The sequence below is a fragment of the Elephas maximus genome, chromosome 10 (assembly GCF_024166365.1).
Source record: "Elephas maximus indicus isolate mEleMax1 chromosome 10, mEleMax1 primary haplotype, whole genome shotgun sequence".
In the NCBI taxonomy this organism is placed as follows: domain Eukaryota; kingdom Metazoa; phylum Chordata; class Mammalia; order Proboscidea; family Elephantidae; genus Elephas; species Elephas maximus.
Window position 1 is genome coordinate 23,388,607 of NC_064828.1, and position 20,758 is coordinate 23,409,364.

Genomic DNA, 20,758 nt, shown 5'->3' on the forward strand with positions numbered 1-20,758 from the left:
TTACTAAACAGTCTCATTAAAATGCAGTCTGATTTAAATATAGCCCCAGCTTTCAGACTTTGGTCCACATCTTTTAACCCGCTTTATTTAGATTTGTGAGATTACCAGCATTAAAGGTAGAAAATGAGTAGGCTTGGCTTTTCTTAGAGAAGTCTGAAGCATGTGTGTAGCTTGTCCACCTGCACTTTTCTTTACCATTGAATTCTTTTGGTCTAATGTAAGTGAATCAAAAGCTTCTCCTAACCCCATGTTTAAAAAAAAAAAAATGCCATCCAGTCAATTCTAACTCATAGCAACCCTATAGGACAGAATAGAACTCCCCCATAGGGTTCCCAGGGAGCAGCTGGTAGATTCAAAGTTCCAACCCTTTGGTTAACAGCTGTAGCTCTTAGCCACTGAGCCATCAGGGCTCCAACCCCATGTTACCCATTGCCGTCGAGTCAATTCCAACTCATAGTGACCCTATAGGACAGAGTAGAGCTGCCCCATAGAGTTTCCAAGGAGTGCCTAGTGGATTTGAACTGCCCACCTTTTGGTTAGCAGGCATAGCTCTTAACCGCTATGCCACCAGGGTTTCCAACCCCTTGTTAGTTGACTGAAATTCATTCCTGGCTGGATTCAAGAAGGAATATGTGTGACCCATATTAGCTGCTGTGGAGCTTGACAAAGCTTCTGACCTTCTCGGTTGTAGACTGGGTCACTTTCTGTAACTACCTATGGCAGACATGTTTATAGACTTTTCTGGTCTAGTAAGAACCACTTAAATTCTTAGGTATTCTTAAAATTAATTCGTTGAGTGATATTAATTTTAACCTTGATTTAAGGCTTTTCAGCTTAAGCTAAACAGGGACCTGAAGGCTTTATAGATGGTCATTTCATCCTCCAGTTATACCTTAATTTCTACAGGAAAGTATTAAAGCGGTTACATCGTGTCTTGTTGTGGTTAACACGAACAAATGCATGCATTTGATTTTTGTTTTCAGCTAATTTTTAATGGTTCTGCATGGTGACTGTGGTTGTGGTTTGTCCGTTAACATGGTCTTTGTTTTTCCCCACAGAAGTATGACCCAGATCTTTTCCGAATGGCTCTGCCTTGTCTCAGCGCTATAGCCGGGGCCTTGCCACCAGATTACTTAGATACCAGAATCACAGCCACGTTGGAGAAACAGGTTTCAGTGGACGCAGAGGGGAATTTTGACCCAAAACCTATCAACACCATGAAGTGAGTCCAGGATCATCTCTCCATTGGTCCTGTATGTTACCCAGTGACCAATCTTTCTCTTTCAGGGGGTTACAAAGACTTTAAGCTCTGCCTCCTTTCCTCCAGCCAACACTTTCATCATTGTCCTTGACACTACAAAGGACATCAGACACTGGGTCTTGACTCCAATTTTTGAAGGTTAATCCATCTCTATCTGATTACATACTGCACTATTATGTGCTAGGATTTTTTTTTTTTTTTTTTTGAGGATGGGGTTGGTTTGTTTTCCATACGAGATGGATGCTCTTCACAGAATAAACGTCGCCAGAGGCATTGAGAAAACCACCCTGACAAATGATGTAATTAATTTATTAATGAGTTTTTGACAAAAACTTCACTCTTTGTGAATTAGGCCTGTACAGCTCTAATAGCATCGTACATCAAAACAGCTCCATAAATAACTCTCAGCTGCACTCCAGCAAGACCTTGGGGTGTGAGGCAGAGCAGCTGAGGCCTGTATTTGAGAGGCTGGACCTGCTCCTTGCCATGCCAAGGAATGCTGGAACTTTGGAGGAACCCTACAATAAGGCCTTTCCAATGCTCCCCTTGATTCTCCCGCATTCCTCACTGGTGCTGATTAAGCGATAGCAGTTGCCATTGAGTTGATTCCAATTCATGACAGCACCGTGTGTATCAGAGTAGAACGGCGATCCGTAGGGTTTTCAGTGACTAATATTTCAGAACTAGATCTCTGGACCTTTCTTCCAGGGTGCCTCTGGGTGGACTCAAACCTCCAACCTTTCAGTTAGCAGCTGAACACATTAACTGCTTGTATCATCCAAGGGACTGTTGATGAAGCCATGGAGGTGTGTTTATCCTTTGGGCAGAATATAGCTCAATTTTGGCTTGTGACAGTTGTGCCCCAGTTAAAAATATGCATTAGGGAGCATAAGTCTTGTGTTTCCAGGTGCATTTATAACAAAGAGCTCCAAAACTGCTTTAGAATGAGCGGGGAAAGTAAGATTGATTCTGTCTGAGCCCCTTGGACTTGTGTGGTGTGGCAGTGGCTTTCAAATGGCATACCACAGCACAAAGGCATAGCCTGAGCCTTTCCCAGGGGTCTACCAGCTTTGATAATGTATAAAACCCATCTTTGGGATAATTAAGTACACACTCCATCAAACAGAGTCTTGAGCTGTGTGGATGCTGGGAAATGTAATTCAACTTGGAATTGGTTGAATTGGAAGAGGTGAGGAGCTGGTCTAACAGCAAGCTAGGGCCAAAGAGTTGGCAGGTATCGACTGGAGAACTTTGCCCTATGAGAATCTAAGTGTGCTGAAGGATGGCAAGGTAAATGGGGTAATAACTTGGATGTTTTTATGAACATTATGAGACAGTTGTACTCTAGTGGCAATTGTATGTGGATGATGAGTGGGTCTGTGTTATACTGAGAGTTCTAATTTCTTCAAGTATACCTCTGACACCAGTTTGGTGCTTTGAGTAATATATGAGTATTGGGGACTAACCCCAGTTAACTTGAAACCCGTTACCATCAAGTTGATTTTGACTCACAGCAACCCCATAGGACAGAGCAGAACTGCCCCGTAAGATTTCCAAGGAGCGGTTGGTGAATTCGAACTGCAGACCTTTTGGTTAGCAGCCATAGCTCTTAACCACTGTGCCACCAGGGCTCCAACTCTGACTAACTTAAGCAGAAAAGGACCTTATTGGAAAGATCTGGGGTTGTTAGCAAAATCCAGTAAAAGACTGACTAACCAGGTCTCAGCAACGGCAGGAACCAGGGAGGACTGGTGACAAGGGAAAGGGACCAAATGGACATTCTTCTGGCATCCCCATTGGATGAATCACCTTGACAAGTTTTCTGTACTTGTCTCACCCCAGTCATGGTTTCAATTCCACAGAGAGAGAGTCTGATTTGCCCAGTCACATGCCCGGCCCTTAGTGACAGTTCATGTAGGACTATATCCAATGCGGGAAGACTCGTTCCCTAAAGAAAAATAAAAAGAGGTGCTATTACCAATATAAAGGACAAGAGCTGCTGGGTAAACAGAAACAGAGCGGGTGTCTACTCTACTTCCAGAAACTCTAGTAATTATACATGAGCCACAGAACCCCAAGATAGATAACCACTGTTTTGTAATGTTTGATCCCCGAGCTGCCCATTTCTATCATTCCTAGATTGGAGCCACAGGGTGACAGACAGTTTCTCTGGATGAAGAGATTTTTTTCATGTGTTTGACCTGGACCAATCTGGCCCAGGAGCCAAAGTAGTTCTCCAGGAGCCAAGAGAAAGCAGAACAGCTGGAGGGCAGCAGCCTATGTGGCAGGAAGTTTCTGTGGAGATGTCCTTTGATTTGGCCTGGGTGTGTGTGACCTGCCCTAGCTATCCCACTCTGTTTGCTCAGGAATGTCACTATGTCTAGAGTCCAGAATGACTTCAGGATTAGCTGGGTGACCAGTTTCAACTTCTGTCAGCTGATTGTTGATCCTGGCCATCTTCTGCCCTGTCTGGCTGAAGTGCTGGGATGGTTGTAATATTTTTCTCCTGCTTTTCACAGTTTTTCCTTGCCTGAAAAGTTGGAATACGTTGTCACCAAGTATGCTGAGCATTCACATGATAAATGGGCCTGTGACAAGGTAGGGATTATCATCCAACTGACAATTGTCAGGGGTGAGGGAAAACAGCCAAAGAACATTAAAGGGAAATCTGCCTGATTTGTCTAAGTGACAGACTGGCCATTGCAAAAGCATTCATTATTTCTGAGAAGCAATTTCCCAGGGCTGGTGGAGGTCAGTGAAACAGGTAGTTGCAGCTGCTGGTGTGGCTTTTCGTACCTCTCAAGAAAATGACCCATTCTAGAAGTGGCAATGTCTTTCTTAACATTTTACCTCCTGGAGCTTGTGGCCAAGCACGTGCTTGGAAAAGTTTGAAATAAATGCTTAATGAGTGGGCTTTTATTTCATTTATTTATGACTATAACATTGGAAAGGGGGCAATAAAATGGAAACCCTCACACTTGCATTTTGCTAGGAAACTGAATTTTGTTCTAGGGAAGACACACGACCGTCTTCCTGTGGCAGACAGCAGTAGAACTTCCAGACACTCCCTTATTCATAAGCCTGTCCATCTGGTGTTTAAAATTCCTCACCACACGAGGTCAGGCTGCTTAATAAGTTTAATTGCTCTGTCAGCCCTTTAATGCTGGCAGGCAAAGTGGGAGGACGGAGCCAAAGACAGCCAGGGTTCCTATAGGCAGCCAGTTAAGGATGGGGCCATTGCTCAGTGCAGCTTACAGCCTTTAGCAGCAGACCGATGCCTAGAGCAAGGCCACAGAAAACCACCTCCATTCAGTGTGCCCTCAGATGGAGGATGCCTTTAACCCCCAGGTCAGTGTCTGTATTGACCTGGGCTCCACTCCAATTCTTTCATGAGTCCCTAGTCGTCTCTGATGATAACAAGAATTCTTGTAACTGTAGAATAGGCTAATGCCTTGTGATCCTAGAGCAGAGATTGGCAAAACTTTTTCTGTAAAGGGTTAGATAGTAAACATCGTAGGCTTCATGGACCATACGATCTCTGTTGCAACTACTCATCTCTGCTGTTGTAGCATGAAAGCAGCCCTAGACAATACTTAAACAAATGAGCATGTCTATATCCCAATAAAACTTTATTTACAAACACACATGGCTGGCTGGATTCGGCCCATGAGCCATAGTTTGCTGACCCTTGCTCTGGAGCATCTGTGCTTTCGAAGAACTTTTTACATATGACCATTTGGCCAGCCTTTGAGTTAGAGACACCTCCATAAATACATACTAACGAGTTAGTGACACCCTCGTAAATGCATACTGATATCTAATTCATCACTAACCCGTGTGGATTTTACCTCTTAAGTCTTTCTTGAATTAGTATAGTTCTCTCAATCCCGATGGAACGGCTTTAGTCCAATCTACCATCCAAACTGCCGTCATCTCTTGCCTTGAGTATGGTGATAATCTCCTAACGGGTCTCCCGTATTCATTTTTGTTTTTTTCCAATCCGTTCACATTGCACACAAGTAATAGCTTCAAAATGCAAATTGTGTCATATTTTACCACTGTTACTCCTGGGTAGCCCCTTCCCCTTGTTAAAAATCTCTTAATGGCTTCTAACTATTCTTAATATAAAGGCCAAAAACCTTAATATGGCCTGATAACACTTCGATCATGTGACCTCTGCTACCATCTCTAGCTTCATGTCTCTTCACCCTCTATCCTCCAGTCACATTCCCTTCTTAATGACCCTCTTTCTTATACTACAAGTGCCTGAAATGTTCCTCAGGCTGAACCAGGCACCTGTCTCCACTCTCACACATGCATACCCCATTTACCTGCTCATCCTTCAGATATCAACCCAAGTGTGAACTCTCTAGGATGCATCTTTCCCACATTTCTGAGATACAGGCTCTCTTACTACCTTGTTCTCTTCTTTTGTCATATTTTTGTAACAGCTTTATACATTTATAACAGTGTTAAGTTATACATTTACTAGTGGTGTTATTTGGTTAATATCCCCCTTTGCCGCTAAACTGTAAGCTTAATGAGAGCAAGGATATATATTGGCTCACCATTGCTGGGTGGGCACTGATTAGCTAACCAGAAAAAGAGTGTTTTCTCTGCCCTCAAGAACCACATAGTCTTGCAGAAGAAATAGATTAAACCAGCCTCATGGTACAGGTTGTTAAGTCCTTGATGCATGTGAGCACAGGGTCAGTGCTGTGGCTCCAGGAAGGCTTTGCAGAGCTGACGACATCTACATCATGTGCTAAAGGACGGGTAGGTGTTAATTGGGCACAGGGACGCAAGTGTATTGCAGACCATGAGAACAGCATATGCAGACCCAGAGAAACAAGACAGCTTGGCAGGTTTAGGCAACCGTAGTTCAGTGTGGCTGGGTCATAGAATAGGCTAGGGTGGAAGAGTAACCGATGAGTCTGGAGAGGTAAACAAGAGTTTCTCTACAGCTTTAGAGGCTGTGTGAAAGAGTCTGGATGTTACCATGATGGCAGCTGGGAGTCTGAAAATTGTAAAGCACCCTGATCAGGGTCATTTTATAAATATCGTCTGACAGATGCATGGGACATGGAGTCCACGGAGAGGTGGCTAGACTGGAGGTAGGGAGACCCATTAGAAAGCTATTGAAATAATCTAGTTGAGAGCTGATGGTGCCCTGAGCTAAAATACTGGCAGAGAAGCAAGAGAGTCAAGCAAATGAGTAAGTCTGGGAGGTTGAACAAATGTGAAAGGGTGCAGAGGAGAAGTGGTGTCAAGGAAGACTCCCATGTTTCTGGCTTGGAAAGTGAGTGCAAGCTGGTGCCACTCGCTCAAGATACAGGGAATACAAGAGGAAAAGCCATTTGGAGGAGGAAAAGGCCAGGTTCTGTTTTGGATGTGTTGGGAAGTGCCTATGGAACATCCAAGCAGATAGGTTTGGAAGTTAGGAAAGAGATCTGGGCTGGAAATAATGGCTTGAGATCAACCCACTTATCAGTGGTATCTGAAACCATGGGACTAGGTTAGATCACCCAGGGAGATTGTATCTCTTGAGAGGAGACAAACTTGGGAAACGCATGCATTTAACAAGTGGGCAGAAGCAGAGACTGAGAAATAGCAGCCCAGAGTCGCTGGGCTGCAGCTTATTGAAGCAGGGACTTTTACTTACCTCTGTACCCACAATGCCTAGAACAGAGTCAGGCCCTTACACACTGTGGCAGGCACTCAATCAATATTTGTTGAATATCTTTGGAACTTCTTAGACCTCTGTGACTCTAGGAAACATAGATGGCTACGGTTTTGCTCAGAGTTGGTAGGCAAGGGGTCTAAAACAAATCAGCCACTTCATGCAGTAGACATTGAATCCAGCCCGCACATACCTTTTAGCCCTGACTTCTGTTCTTGCCTGTGAACATGACATACCAACCTGAGACATATTGTTCTGTGAGTCTTTTTGAAACATCCTTCTGACATAAGTGGGCCTGAAACACAAGCGAGTAAGTGGAAAGGACAACAGCAAAAGCAAGAAAGAATAAAGGAGCAGAGTTCAAGATTCAGGGGGTCAGAGAGCCTGACAGCTTTAAAGGATCAATTAGACATTTTCAAGGGAATTTTCCGAGCTCCGTCACTGTCTATTATTCCATTTGTTCAGTGAAAATAGAAGGATTGGGGTCATATAGTGGGGCTCCTTTAGTGCCAAGGTATTCGAACTGAGAATGTTTCTACAGAGTCAGAATGGATGGAAATATGGTATTTCCTTGGATGAAAATGTGAAGACCCACCCATTGATAAGGCCTTTCAGGACATTAACGGAGAAGGTAAGGAATGGGCCCCTGGTAGTACTCTGTATGTCCGTGATGATTTTCCTTCCTTGGGAATTGTATCAAAGGGTGAGAGGAGTTGAAAGCACATTCAGAATTCTCAAAGACTTTCCAGGACTCAGTAAACTATTCAGGAACTTGCCAGTTTCTAAGAGCCCAGCCTCATGTTATGTTCTTTGGCTCTGAGAGCCCATTGGAGAAAGAAGTAGTGTTGAGCACCTAGAGGCTTGGCCACAATGCATTTTCAGTTCTTTTGCAGCTAAACTAGGAAGACATTAATGGTGGGGACAACATTGCTGGGGAAAAAAATTAGGTTAAAAATTATTTCCAAGGGCATGGAAGACAAAAGGAGTAGAGAAAAAAATTCTCAAGTAAATATGGACAGGTCTCTTATTTTGATATATTTTATTAAGAAATTTGGGTGAACTCTATTCTAAACTATCTTATGTAACCTAGCAAGAGTTCTTTCTAGGCTTTAGCCCTAGTACCATACTTAAAGGATGGTGTGTGTGCCTCTGTATACATTTTGAGCATCTATAAAATTGTATATAGCTCAAAAGCATGCTCTAAATCTTAAAAAAATCTTATTTCTCAAGCTCAAGTGGGAACGTTTTGCAGAGACAATTTGACAATCTTAAACAGCTACTAGAACACAAGGGGTCACTCTCCTGTTCCTGCTTCTCTTTTTTCACCAAATGTGGATAATGTCACTTAGTCTGGTGCATTCATGGCAAGAGGTCTTATACTTAAAAACATCAGAGAGACTGATGACATGTGTCAGGTGAGATGCTGAAAGGGTGAGTGAAAGGAGGCTGGAACCAGCCAGCACCCTGTCCACAGTGGGAGCTGAGGGCAGCTTCCACAGGGATCCTGGCCAGGCAGAAGGCCAGATTCTGCTCTGCAAAGCTCTTCTGCTCAAATTTTCTTCCAGGAGAAGGAAATTTATCGCTGGCCTGCCAGAGAGTCCCTAAAAACCATGCTGGCTGTGGGCTGGACTGTGGAGAGGACCAAAGAGGGAGAAGCCTTGGTTCAACAGCGGGAAAATGAGAAGCTTCGAAGTATGTCCCAGGCCAGCCAGGTACAGCAGCCATCCCAGAGGTTCTCGGCTAATAGAACTCATGGAGAATTTGGGAAAACCATCTCTGGCGTATTTCAAGTGGGGACCAGCTAAAACTAGCCCTGGGGGTCATTTGGGGACAGCACACATCTTTGACAGCTGAAGTTGGGGATGCTGATAAGGATAAGGAAAATAATGGCAAGCCCAGTGATTCTCCCTTTGCTTCCTTAGGGCAATAGCTACAGCCCTGCACCCCTCGACCTCTCAAACGTTGTCCTCTCCAGAGAACTCCAGGTCAGTGTCGATACTTCCAGAGTGTTCTCAGAACAGCATAACCTGCTTTCTTAAGACCGTCAAGTGTAGGACATGCTACTCTTCTAAGAGTTAAAGAAAAAAGAATTAAAAAGAAAGTGAATATCCAGAACATATCACCACTAAAATATCAAAGTCAAAGAGGGCCACGTTGTACAGAAGCCACAGGGAAAGTCTTAGTAGATTTTACTAACCATCCAAGGATGTAAGGCATTGTACTTCTTCCCAGGACGCCACAACAGGTGGTGACACAGTAAAAGGAAGAGCGGCAAATTATACTGTAGGAAAGCCCCAAAACAACATTAGTAGAAGAGCCAGGAGAAAATCTGTGAAACTTAACCCCTGCGTGGAAGAGCTTGCTTGGTCCCTGTAAGCCCCTCCAACCATAACAGCAGCCCATAATGGAATCACTGAAGTTTCCCATGATGGTACCAACTAGCCATCATTGCAGGATATAGGGATGCACAACCAAGAAGATAAAATTAAAAGTCCTAAACTGCTTCTGGAGTCCTGGTGGCGCAGTGGTTAACAACTCAGCTACTAACCAAATGGTTGGCAGTTCAAATCTACCAACTGCCCTTTGGAAGCCCTGAGGGGCAGTTCTACTCTGTCCTGTAGGGTCACTATGAGTCGGAATTGACTCAAAGGCAGCAGGTTTGGTTCTGGTTTTGTTTAAACTGCCTCCAGAGGGCATTAGGGGTTCAGTGGTAGAATCCTTACCTTCCATGTGGGAGACCTGGATTTGATTCCCAGTCAATACACCTCAGCCGTAGCTACCACCCATCTGTCAGTGAAAGCTTATGCGTTGCTATGATGCTCAACATGTTTCAGGGGAGCTTCCAGACTAAAACAGACTGGGAAGAAAGTCCTAGTGATCTACTTCTGAGAAATTAGCGTATAAAAGCCCTATAGTTAACAATAGTCCCATCCCATCATGCATTGGTTTGTTGTAAGTCCAGGCGTAATTTGACAGCAGCTAACAATAACAAACTTCTTCCTGCCGTTCCCCTCCCCCCCCCGGACACATTGGTGGTCATCGCCTGCCCTGGCCTGGGGCAGTTACTCCTCTGAAAGGTCATCAGACCAGACCCCTGGATGTTAGAGAACATTTCTTTCCAAAGTACATCCTTCACTGCAACTCACTGTTTGAGGGGCCTGATAAGGATGAATTGTTTGAGAAATCCTTTCCCAACAGTTTTCTTCAAGATGTGGCTATTCCTAGTTTGTTAAGCTAAAGGCTTCCAGGGGCACCAGATTTTTCTTCTCTCTAGCCATTGACCACCCCTCCCCACGGCACTCCTGACTTCCTGTATCAGGTTAGGAGTGTGGGCTATAGTGACAATCCCAGGCTCTTCCCAGACTCAAGATACTGAACTCCTGTGACAAATGAAGTGCTGCCAGAGGCAGTTTAAAATGAATGTGTGTTTCTCAGAAATGCATCAAACTGCCAGGATAATAAGTTATAAGGGAAGGACAGAATTAGAATTTGTTTTCTATGTGTACGAGAAGATATAAAACTAATGAGGTGCATAAGCACCAGCTAATTAATGATGGGAGTCACTTAGCAACTGCTGTTAGCATTTGGCGATGCTCTGTTCCCCAGGCTGCCTGAAATAGCCTGGTAGATAGAAACCCATTTTTCTTGCTTGCTCTCTGATTCTTGTCTCCTACGCATGGCACAGGGAATGGTGGAGGTCGTGGCTGAGAACTATCACAATATCTGGGCCAAGAAGAAGAAACTGGAGCTGGAGAGCAAAGGTAAGCCTGGTTCGCGGCATCCCCTACTGGACAGCGGGTATATTTCCCCAGAAGTGCGAAGGAAGAGCCAACTGTGTCACTGTCTCTCACCTTCCTGAACTCAGGTGGCGGCAGTCACCCTCTTTTGGTACCATATGACACTTTGACCGCCAAGGAGAAGTTCAGGGACCGAGAGAAGGCACAGGACCTGTTTAAATTCCTCCAAGTGAATGGCATTATAGTTTCTAGGTAAGTCATCTTCCACATGATGTTGGAGGGGCAGGGGCAGGAGGGTGTGGGGGTGGTCTCTCCTTCTCCATGAATTTAATCACATGCCTACAAAACCAATCAGAGTAAGGCTAGTGGTTAAGTCTTACAAGTGAGACAATTCTTTATTTGGGAACATGAAGCCCTTTTTTCTGTAATAAACAGGATTTGTAGATATCCATTTTTAAAAGTCAGTTGCAGCATAATAAATTATATACACACCTTAAATGTTTAATTTTAACCTAAACGTATAAACATGCATTTGTTCACGGTGTCTTTTCTTTTGGTATGGTTCCTTTGATTGGCATTATAAACCACATCTATGATGCATCTTCAAAGCTTTGGGAATTTGAGCTCTTTAAAGAGCAGTGAGAATTTGAGGTACACATAAAACGATGTAAGTGCCAAAAAACCAAAAAACCCGTTGCCGTCAAGTCAATTCTGACTCTGCCCCACACGGTTTCCAAGGAGCGCCTGGTGGATTTGAACTGCTGACCTTTTAGTTAACAGCTGTCGCTCTTAACCACTACACCACCAGGGTTTCCAATGTAAGTGCAGCAGTGTGTGTGTATGTGTGTATGATGCTATTGTATGTATATATATATAGATTTAGATTTTTAAACAATCTCTTCCCCTGTTTTTTTTTACATTTGCCTCACCCACACCTAATTCAAAAACTGACAACTAGCACTTCCAGGTCTTCACAAAACATGCAACTTAGTTTTCATAGAATCAACAGTTTTTTCACACTTTTATTTTGTTTTTTTATGTGACATTTAACTAAATTACATAATAACAATAGCAAGCATGACTGCCATAAACAGTCTTTGAAGAAAGGGAACTGATTCTTGTGAAGGGACAGCTTAGCTGGAGAGAGCAGAAGGCCCAGGGGCCATAGGAGGGCCAGCAGCTCCAATCACTGTGTTTACAGAGGAAATGGAGAGAATCCTTGATTCAGCAAGTGGGTACACAGAGGGTTGTAAACCACAACAGTTTGACTTGCATGGAAGAGATGGTGCAATTTACCTAGAGAAGTTTTCAACTAGTCCTTGGCAACAGCCACACCGCTGTCTTGGGTTATTTGAAAGCCTGGAGAATACATGAGAACCACTGATATCTATCATCTCTTTGCATGTTTCCATGGGGTTCACTGCCCAAGGTTCAGGAGGAATTAGTCCATCAGGTCCCCTGTATGGTGGTATGGACATATATCATTTCCGGAAATAGAAGTTATTTTTCCCTCCTATTACCCCCTCCCCCGTCCACTTTCTGATTGTCAGAACTGTCTAGATGAATGTTTTTTAGGAGGAACGTCTTGGCTGCCTAATTCTTAAAGGCGGAACCTGTTTTCTGTGCTGTCAGATGTCAGTGGTAGACTACGCTACACAGGATCCTGCTTGCCCAGGCCTTTGTAGAAAGAAGAGCAAGCTGGTATTCCCATCCTGATAACCGCCATTCCTCCTTAAAGAAATGTTTGCTGAAGAAGCTGCTGTTTCTGCTTTTAGTTTTCTACAGAATTTCTTACCACTGAATGACCAAAAAAAAAAACCTATACAAATATTTCCATTTTAGCTCATATGAAAAAAATAACGAAACTAATTCACCATATTGTTGAGCAGGAAAGGTCAGACAGCAGGAGGCTGTCTCCAGAGGAGCACTCATGAAAGACTCCCATAGTCATTTTAATCCTATTGTTAACACCAAGGTGAATGCCTAGTGTGATTTGCCGATAAGTCACTTGCTCATAGAAATGAAAAATTCCTCTTTACTATGACCAAAAAGGAAATGGGGGATAAAAACAAAGATAATTTAATTCAGCAGACATATCCTGAGTATGTATTTACATTGCGTCCCACCCTGTGGTGGGCACTTGAATATACAGATGAAGACCCCAAGATTACTGCCATCAAGGAGAATGCTTAGTTTTCCTTGTCCCACCTCAGACCTGCTCCATCCTCAGCTTCCCCATCACTTGGTGACCACCCATTCTTCTAGTGGTTCAGACAAAAATTTTGATTCTTCTCTTTTTCTTAAAACCCACAGCTAATCCTTCAGGAAATCCTGACACACCCAGAATCTAACCACTACTCACTCCCTCACGTTCTCACCCTCACTACTGGAACAGCCTCCCACTGGGCTCCTTGCTGCTACCCTTGCCCTCCACAATCTATTTGAAATGTAGCAACCAGAGTGAACCTGTTATAATGAAAGTCATAAGTCACTCCTCTCTTCAGAACTTCCAATAGCTTGGCATCTCATTCAAAGGAAAAGCAAAATCCTAAGAATGGCCCACACCCCTCTGACCTCTTGCTGACTTCCGTTCCATCCACGTTGGCATCTTTGCTGTATTTCTTCAACTCAGCATGCATACTTCTGCCTCAGGACCTTTGCACGCCTGATCCTTGGGCCTGAAAAGCTCTTTCCCAGATGTCCATATGGCTCACCCCCTCAATTCCTTTAAGCCTTTACTCCAATGTCATCGTGCCAATGAGATCACGACTATTTAAAATTGCAGTCTGTTTGCCCCACCCCCAGCGCTTCCAGACCCTTCCATCCAGCTTTAATTTTCCTTTTTCCCCCCCCTTCCCAAAACTTATCAACTTCCAGCATTCCGTATAATTTAGATGTTTATTTTATTTATGGTTTATGCCTGTTTACAGCTAACATGTAAGTTCCATGAGGGCAAGGATGCTTGTTTTCTTCTCTGATTTATCCCCAGCTCAGTATTTGTTGAATGAATGGTAAATATCTTCCTGAAAATCCTTTCTGGAAATTATTGTAACCCAGGTGCTGCATGCTCAGAGAGGCAGGTCCCAGTGGGAAAATCAGTCAAATGATGAGTCATCTCACTAAGCCAGAATAATCATTGACATTTGGAGAATAAAGTCAACACAAGAAGGATCGATAATGCACACAGTTATCTCTGTTACTTCCTGGGCTTTCCCCATTTCTGACCTAGGGGTATGAAGGATATGGAGCTGGATGCCTCATCCATGGAAAAGAGGTTTGCCTATAAATTTTTGAAGAAGATCCTGAAATATGTTGATTCTGCTCAAGAGTTTATTGCCCATTTGGGTAAGTACCACTGTGACACATTGCCAACAGAAAGTGATGTTCCTTTATTTAGTACCTAAATAATCATTTCATATTGTAGCTGTTCATGATTCATGAAGACAGCTGATTGTGGGGAAGAACAGTGGCAGTGATTGTTCCCCTCACGTAAAAAGTCAGTTTAGTCCTTGGCTTCCCTACCGAGTTTGAACCTTGTGACATATTTCAAACAACTCATCTTACTTTAACTTTCTCATTGTTTTGCTTTGTGACTGTGGGCATATGACTCAACCTCTCTGAAGCTAGCTTTCTCATTAATAAAACAGAGAAAAGAGCAGTGAAACAGCTTGGAGAATTGACACAAGGAATAACTAACCAGCACAACTGTAAAGCAGTCAGTAATATATGAGCTATTTTGTCATATCAAATACCCTTCAATGGCCTTCAACAAAAAAGCTGCTGTGTTTCTAAAAAGCTGTGACTTCTTTTTAACTCTAACTTTGTGTTAACTGTCTTCATAGAAGCCATTGTCAGCAGTGGGAAAACTGAAAAGTCCCCTCATGATCAGGAGATCAAATTCTTTGCCAAAGTAAGTGACTCTTATCCAACTTACTTTCTTTTCACGATCTGTACTATTTAGGGAACAAGGTAAGCTGTTCCAACAAAGAAATACAATAGCTCCAATGAGACAGACATGTTTGTCTCCCTCATGTAACAGTCCCAAGGTAAGTGGGCCATCTGAGGCAGTGGGAGGTCTGCTGTGCTCCATGCCGTCGTGCAGGAACACTGGTTCTTCCTCTGTCTTTTGTTGTGCCACCATCAGTGTGGTTCAAGCAGGCTTATCCATCCCACTGTCTAGAACTTAGTCATTTTAGCCTCACCTAGCTGCAAGGGAGTCCCCGAGTGGCACAGTTAAGCACTCAACTACTAACCAAAAGGTTGGAGATTAGAATCCACCCAGAGCCACCCCAGAAGGAAGGCCTAGCGATCTGCTTCTGAAAGGTCACAACCTTGAAAACCTCATGGGGCACAGTCCTACTGTGACACACATGGGGTAGCCATGAGTCAGAATTGACTCGATGGCAACTGGTTTGGTGTTTTTTTTAGCTACAAGGGAGACTGGGTAATGCATTCTCTAGCTGGGCAGCCCTGTGCTCAGCTAAAACATGGGGGTTTCTATTGCTAAAAGGAAGAATGGGAAAATGAATTTGGGTGCCAGTGAGCAGTCAGTGCCGCACAATCCTACTCAGAGGACTAAAAGGACGTAAGCCCCAAGGCCATCTTTCTATGTGTGGTAGCCTAGTTCTGAGAAGAGAGGCAGTATGCTTGAGGCTAGTGGTACTAAGTCATGCCTCAGGTGTGCCTGCTGGATGCCATGCCTAAAGTCAGGTGTCCCATCAGACTCCCCTGCAGGTGCTGACTCAGAGCCACACGCACGTTTCTTCGGGCCCTGAATTGGCAGCCCTCTCCTTTCACGTATCCCCAAAGCCTCTGATTTGAGGCCAAAAAGAGGAAAGTATAATGGAAACCTGGTCCCACAGGGTAGAGCTTCCTAGAAATGCCAGGACCAGTATTCCAAGGCTATTTGCTCACTGAGAATGAACTTCTTAAAAGGAAGGGCTTTGGCTACCTCCCTAGAAGTTAATTAATGGTGGATTTTCTAGGTTCTCCTCCCGCTGGTTGACCAGTACTTCACCAATCATCGCCTCTATTTCCTGTCATCCCCTCTAAAGCCCCTTAGCAGCAGTGGGTATGCATCTCATAAGGAGAAAGAAATGGTGGCCAGGTGAGTCTTCAAAATACAGAGAAGATTATTGTGCTAATGTGACTTATTTAAAACCCTAGGCTTCTGCAGGCTACATGGTGAGTCTTTTGGAGCCTGGTGATTAATGGTTCAGAGGTTTTGGTTATTGTCTTGGTTATTGAAAGAAATTATATTCATATTTATCTGTGTACTATTTTGGCAGCTAAGAGAAGTGCACTGTTTGGAAGTGTTCATAGGCGAATTTTTTTATATACCCAGGTCAACCTCCATCCTGAAAAAAAAATTTAGAAAAAGGAGAAAGCTTGAGAAAAGAGAACACAGAACATTGAGAAGAAACAGTTTGACACATTTTGTGATCCCACTCTTATCAGGCTTTTCAAATTTAAAAAAAAGGACCAGATCTTAAACAGTTCTTGTGTGGATGATCTGAGATTTGAAATCTAGAGTAACCTAATTTAAATTCCTAATAGGGAAAATGTTTTTCATTAAAAGGGCCAGCTTCCCTGCTCATTCCACTAGGCCTAACATGCGGATACCTCTACAGAGACTAGGAGGGGATGTTTAATGATTGTGCTAAGGATGGGTTCCATTCTGGCTCAGATTCTCTCTATATTTTTGATTTATGAAAGACGAGGAATGGGTTAGATTTCTAAACAGCAAAGAAATCTAAAAGCTCTACAAAGAGCAATCCAATAACTCTTCCCCTAGTATGCACCGAGGATGAACAGCGTGTATTACCCTTTATAAGGTCCCAGCCATTAAGTATCACCATTGTTTGTGGGAGAATTCAACTTTAGGATTTACCTAACATTTGTTAAACGCAGAGCTTGGCTAAGCACTGGCATATGCAAGAGTTTACTACCCATTGGTGTAAGTATTCTTGTAAACATCACAACATTTTAAAATTCTAATATCTGCCTGTGTATTATGATCTCCATTTTACAGATGAGGAAACTGAGGTTTAGTCAGGTTCCCAAAGTGACCAGTTTTCAGTGGCGACAAATACTGGGGTCAAAGCCCAGCTCTCTCTCACTGCGTTGAGTGCCATTTCTTCTGTACCATCATCCCTTAATCGCCTCTCTTAAGAAGGCAGACTCCTGTGCTACAAAAATGAGGTAGACTTGGAGTCAGTTACTGAAGAGTTCCTAAATATATTTAGGATGCATCAGTGTATTTTGAGGGAAGCTGGCAAAATCAGGAGCAAAGTGAGATATTCAGATAATCCAACAGAGGGCAGGTGTGTCTGTTTTCTTCATTTGTTTTTCTTAGATTATTAATTCATGGAAATGTAACATTTGTTCAGCCAGACACCATTTGTCATGGCTGGAACACCACCTAGAGTTGATCAGCCTTGCAAATAGCTTCCAAATCCATCAGTGTGCACGGACGCCCTCCCCGAGAAGCAGTCCTGTTTGCATTGACTGCGCTCACATTTCCAGAGCCGTCTTGTTTGCCTCCTTCACCCGCTTCTGCATCTGATGTCATTCTCCAGTGGTTCCCAGACTCTCACACCTGGGGTCCCTTTAAGTTCTGAGATGGGCCAGGGCCACCTGGGGACTCTGGCCCCTCATAACTCTGGGCTACAGATAGTGCTTCTACTTAAATCATGGGCTCCATACGGAATGAGAAGGGACCTTTGGAAATTTCAGGCCCTGACCTTGGGGTATCTGAGAAGGCATTTCTGACACCAAGGGAAGCCTAGTTAGCACTAGGATCTAACAACGCAACCATCTGCTTTAGCTGGAAACACACTATTTTGCATTTATACAGAGTATGTGTCTACTTTGAAGATTTTCACCAAAAATATCTGAGTTCACCCTGCCCCTAATTCTGAAAACTATGGCAATTATCATGAAGGTGGCACAGGACCAGCCAGTGTTTCATTGTCATACATAAGGTTGCCATGAGTCAGAGACAACCCAATGGCAGCTAACAACAACAAGTCTGAAAACTAAGGAAAAGGGTTACATGATTACTATCTATTTACAGATGAGAACACCAGCACACAGAGAGGTTAAGTGGCTTCACAGCCCAACTAATTCTAGGCAGAGCCACAGAATCCACATTCATCCATGTTATTCCCCTCCCCTAACTCCATGAATTTCATCAAGCACATGTCTCTGGGGAAAAAAAAGAATACTACGAGAAGAGAAAAATAGAAGCAGTCCATATTGAATTTCACAGTAGTCTAGCTGACTGCCAAATTTCTGTTAACTTATTCTGAGTTCTCCTAGGGTCTAGGCCAGGGGGTTCCAACTTATTTTCACTGCAAAAACAAATGACTATCCATGGGACACTTTGGCTGTGATCTTCCAGTAGAGAGCCCAGAAAGAGTCAGGGCATTAATTGAAAACCATTTGAGGTGATCGAGTTTCTATCTTCACCAGCACTGAGATATATTTTCCATTTGAGCCGTCTTCTAAAAGATATCTTCCCTGTGAGGGACAAGAAGCCCCATGATGAGTTATCAGGGAGAGATTGGGAATGACGTCAGCTCAGTCTAGCCTTGGAATCCCGTGGCCTGTGACAGGTGTTTTTATTCTGCTGTTCCTCATTCCGTTCCACCAGGAAGGACTGCTTCCTGAAGGGATTGCAAAGCCTTTTATCAAGCTGTGCCAACGTCAGATAATGTCAAAGTTCCGAAGAATCTCCTCCAAAGAGTGTCAGGAACGTAGGTCAGATGGTGGCCGTAGTCCTCCTTGATAAGGTCCATCATCAGCAAGTTCAGAAGCATCTATGGGGCTCCATTCTAACTGCACAAGGCCCTCTCTGAGGCACTGTGGAAAGTAAAACTGTGAGGCACAGCTAGACCTTCAAGGAGCTCCACGGTAGAAAATATGGGTGAAAGCATGGTGAAGGGTCAAAACACACAAAAGCACACCAGATGGGCTCTCCTAGTTTCCAAGGAGACAGCTAGGACAGCAGCTCAGTCAGGTTCATAGAGTAATGGAAGATGACAAAGAAAAACACTCTCTTGAAACTTCTTTTGTTTAACGCAATCTTCCCTGTACCTCAGCCACTTCCATTCTTCCAATCCCAACGTCTTGCCCACCTCCCAGCTGAAATCCCACAACCCCAGTGAAGGCTACAGAATGGTTTGCAGTTTATTGCAACAATGGAAAAATCATGCTTCCTTCCAGAATCCTCATATATTCCTGAATGTTATACAAATCAACATTTCAACATATAGTATTCTATAGCAAGGCATGGTTTGCATCCAGGTCACTACAAAATACTGTGATTGACTCATAAGGATTGTTTTCCGTAAGGTTGGAGCTGCCTGTAAAGCACCTTTCGTGATTCTCTAGTAAGACAGCATGAACTATATAAACATTTTCCTGAGTGTGGTCTTAGAGGCTTCATTGAAACAGACATGGTACATTTTCTTATGGTGGTGTGACTCTATGCTCTTTGTTTGACTGGTGGGGGAGGGGGTTGATTGCTTTTTAATCCTTGAATCTCTGTACCTTTCTGACTTGCATTCTTTTCTACTTCAGCCTATTCTGCAAACTTGCTGCTCTAGTTAGACATAGGATTTCCCTCTTTGGTAAGTGAAAAGCATTGCCAAAGGTTGCACTCCTCCCTGTAATTATCCTGAACTTATATTTTGCGTTTATTTGTGGCTCCCTCAGACAACCTGAGCCTTGAAACTAAGGTGTCACCTAAATTTACCACAGCAAATTGGTCTGAAGTATGATAAACGACCTCTCTCCCTCTTTAACAGCTCACATTTTCCACACCAATGAATGTTTTAAGCTCTGCATCTAACATCCATCATAAAGCGGAGGCTGTGTCAGGCCAGAGATAAATGCATTGTCCCTGAACACAGGCTTGGCAGTCTGGGTGTTGGTAGTTAATTATGCTGGGCTGTGGTTTGTGCATATTAAAAAGATTGTATTTAGAAGACAGGTTGGATGCTTTGGGTAGTCACAGGTGATACTTTCAATTCTAGGGAGCGATTCTACTACCATGGTGAGCTGTCTTCACATCTTAGCTCAGACACTTGACACAAGGTAAGTCTGCTCAGTTTTTTTCCAAAAGTTTCTCCAAACTCCCTCTCTGACCCTCTCATCTCACTGATTATTGTACAGAGGAGAAGACATGGCCCTGCTCTGCAGGAGCTGGGAAAATCAAAGTTGACAGGGAGGAGATGAATCTTCCGCTGGGAGTTAGCACTTACTGTTTCTCAGTTGACATGATGGAGAGCTACTGTCACAGCATATACTGAACGCTAAAAGCTGAGCATTTGATCACTTCTTGTCTTCTTACTGAGAAGTTCTTCTTTCAGAAGATAAATTATATAATGTAGCAAAGTGCCACATTATACCTAATTTTCTACAAAAAAGGAAGAGCTGCCTGATGGGTGAGAGACCATCAGCATCCTGGGAGAGGTGAACTGCATCACTCAAGATTCAAAATGGCCAACAAAGGAAATGTGGAAAAATCTGATTTTAGAAAGATCAAGATAAAGATAGGCTTGAGCCCAAGGCTCAAGGATCTGGGAGGAAAGATGGCCAAACAGGGAAGGAAGTCTTTAAAAAAAAAATACATAAGTTCTGGTATATTACCATAAATGATATAATGAGATAAGAAAGAGGTAGTTAAAGGAGCTGATGGGAGAGTGTTCTCTAAAACACTCATTAAGAAGGGCTTTTTTTTTTTTTTTTTTTTTTTTGTCAAAGATGGGAGCCCTAGTGATGCAGTGGTTAAGAGCTATGGTGAGTTATAGCTGCTAACCAAAGGTCAGCAGTTCAAATTCACCAGCCGCTCCTTAGAAGCTCTATTGGGCAGGTTTACCCTGTCCTATGGGGTCGCTATGAGTCGGAATTGACTCAACGGCAATGGGTTTGTCAAAGGTGGGAGGAGGACACACATCCCAAGACTCAATGCGAAAGAGGGGAGTGAACCTAAAGAGTAGCCAGAAGATGAGAATCCACTATGAACTAACAATAGGTAAAAAGAAAAAAAATTTTAATTAAACATTAAGGATAATT

The 20,758-nt window shown here is 43.4% G+C and overlaps 1 protein-coding gene across 1 annotated transcript in view; it reads left to right on the forward strand.

Annotated features, from left to right (window-relative positions):
• The window catches only part of RYR3 (ryanodine receptor 3), a 626,301-nt gene that overhangs the window by 509,734 nt on the left and 95,809 nt on the right, over positions 1 to 20,758 (forward strand). Inside the window, 12 exon segments of the mRNA XM_049899608.1 lie at positions 1,059 to 1,222; positions 3,781 to 3,859; positions 7,483 to 7,572; positions 8,507 to 8,653; positions 8,864 to 8,926; positions 10,627 to 10,702; positions 10,807 to 10,926; positions 13,904 to 14,023; positions 14,521 to 14,588; positions 15,664 to 15,785; positions 19,262 to 19,311; positions 19,717 to 19,777. Of these exon segments, the coding sequence (XP_049755565.1) occupies positions 1,059 to 1,222; positions 3,781 to 3,859; positions 7,483 to 7,572; positions 8,507 to 8,653; positions 8,864 to 8,926; positions 10,627 to 10,702; positions 10,807 to 10,926; positions 13,904 to 14,023; positions 14,521 to 14,588; positions 15,664 to 15,785; positions 19,262 to 19,311; positions 19,717 to 19,777 (1,160 nt within the window).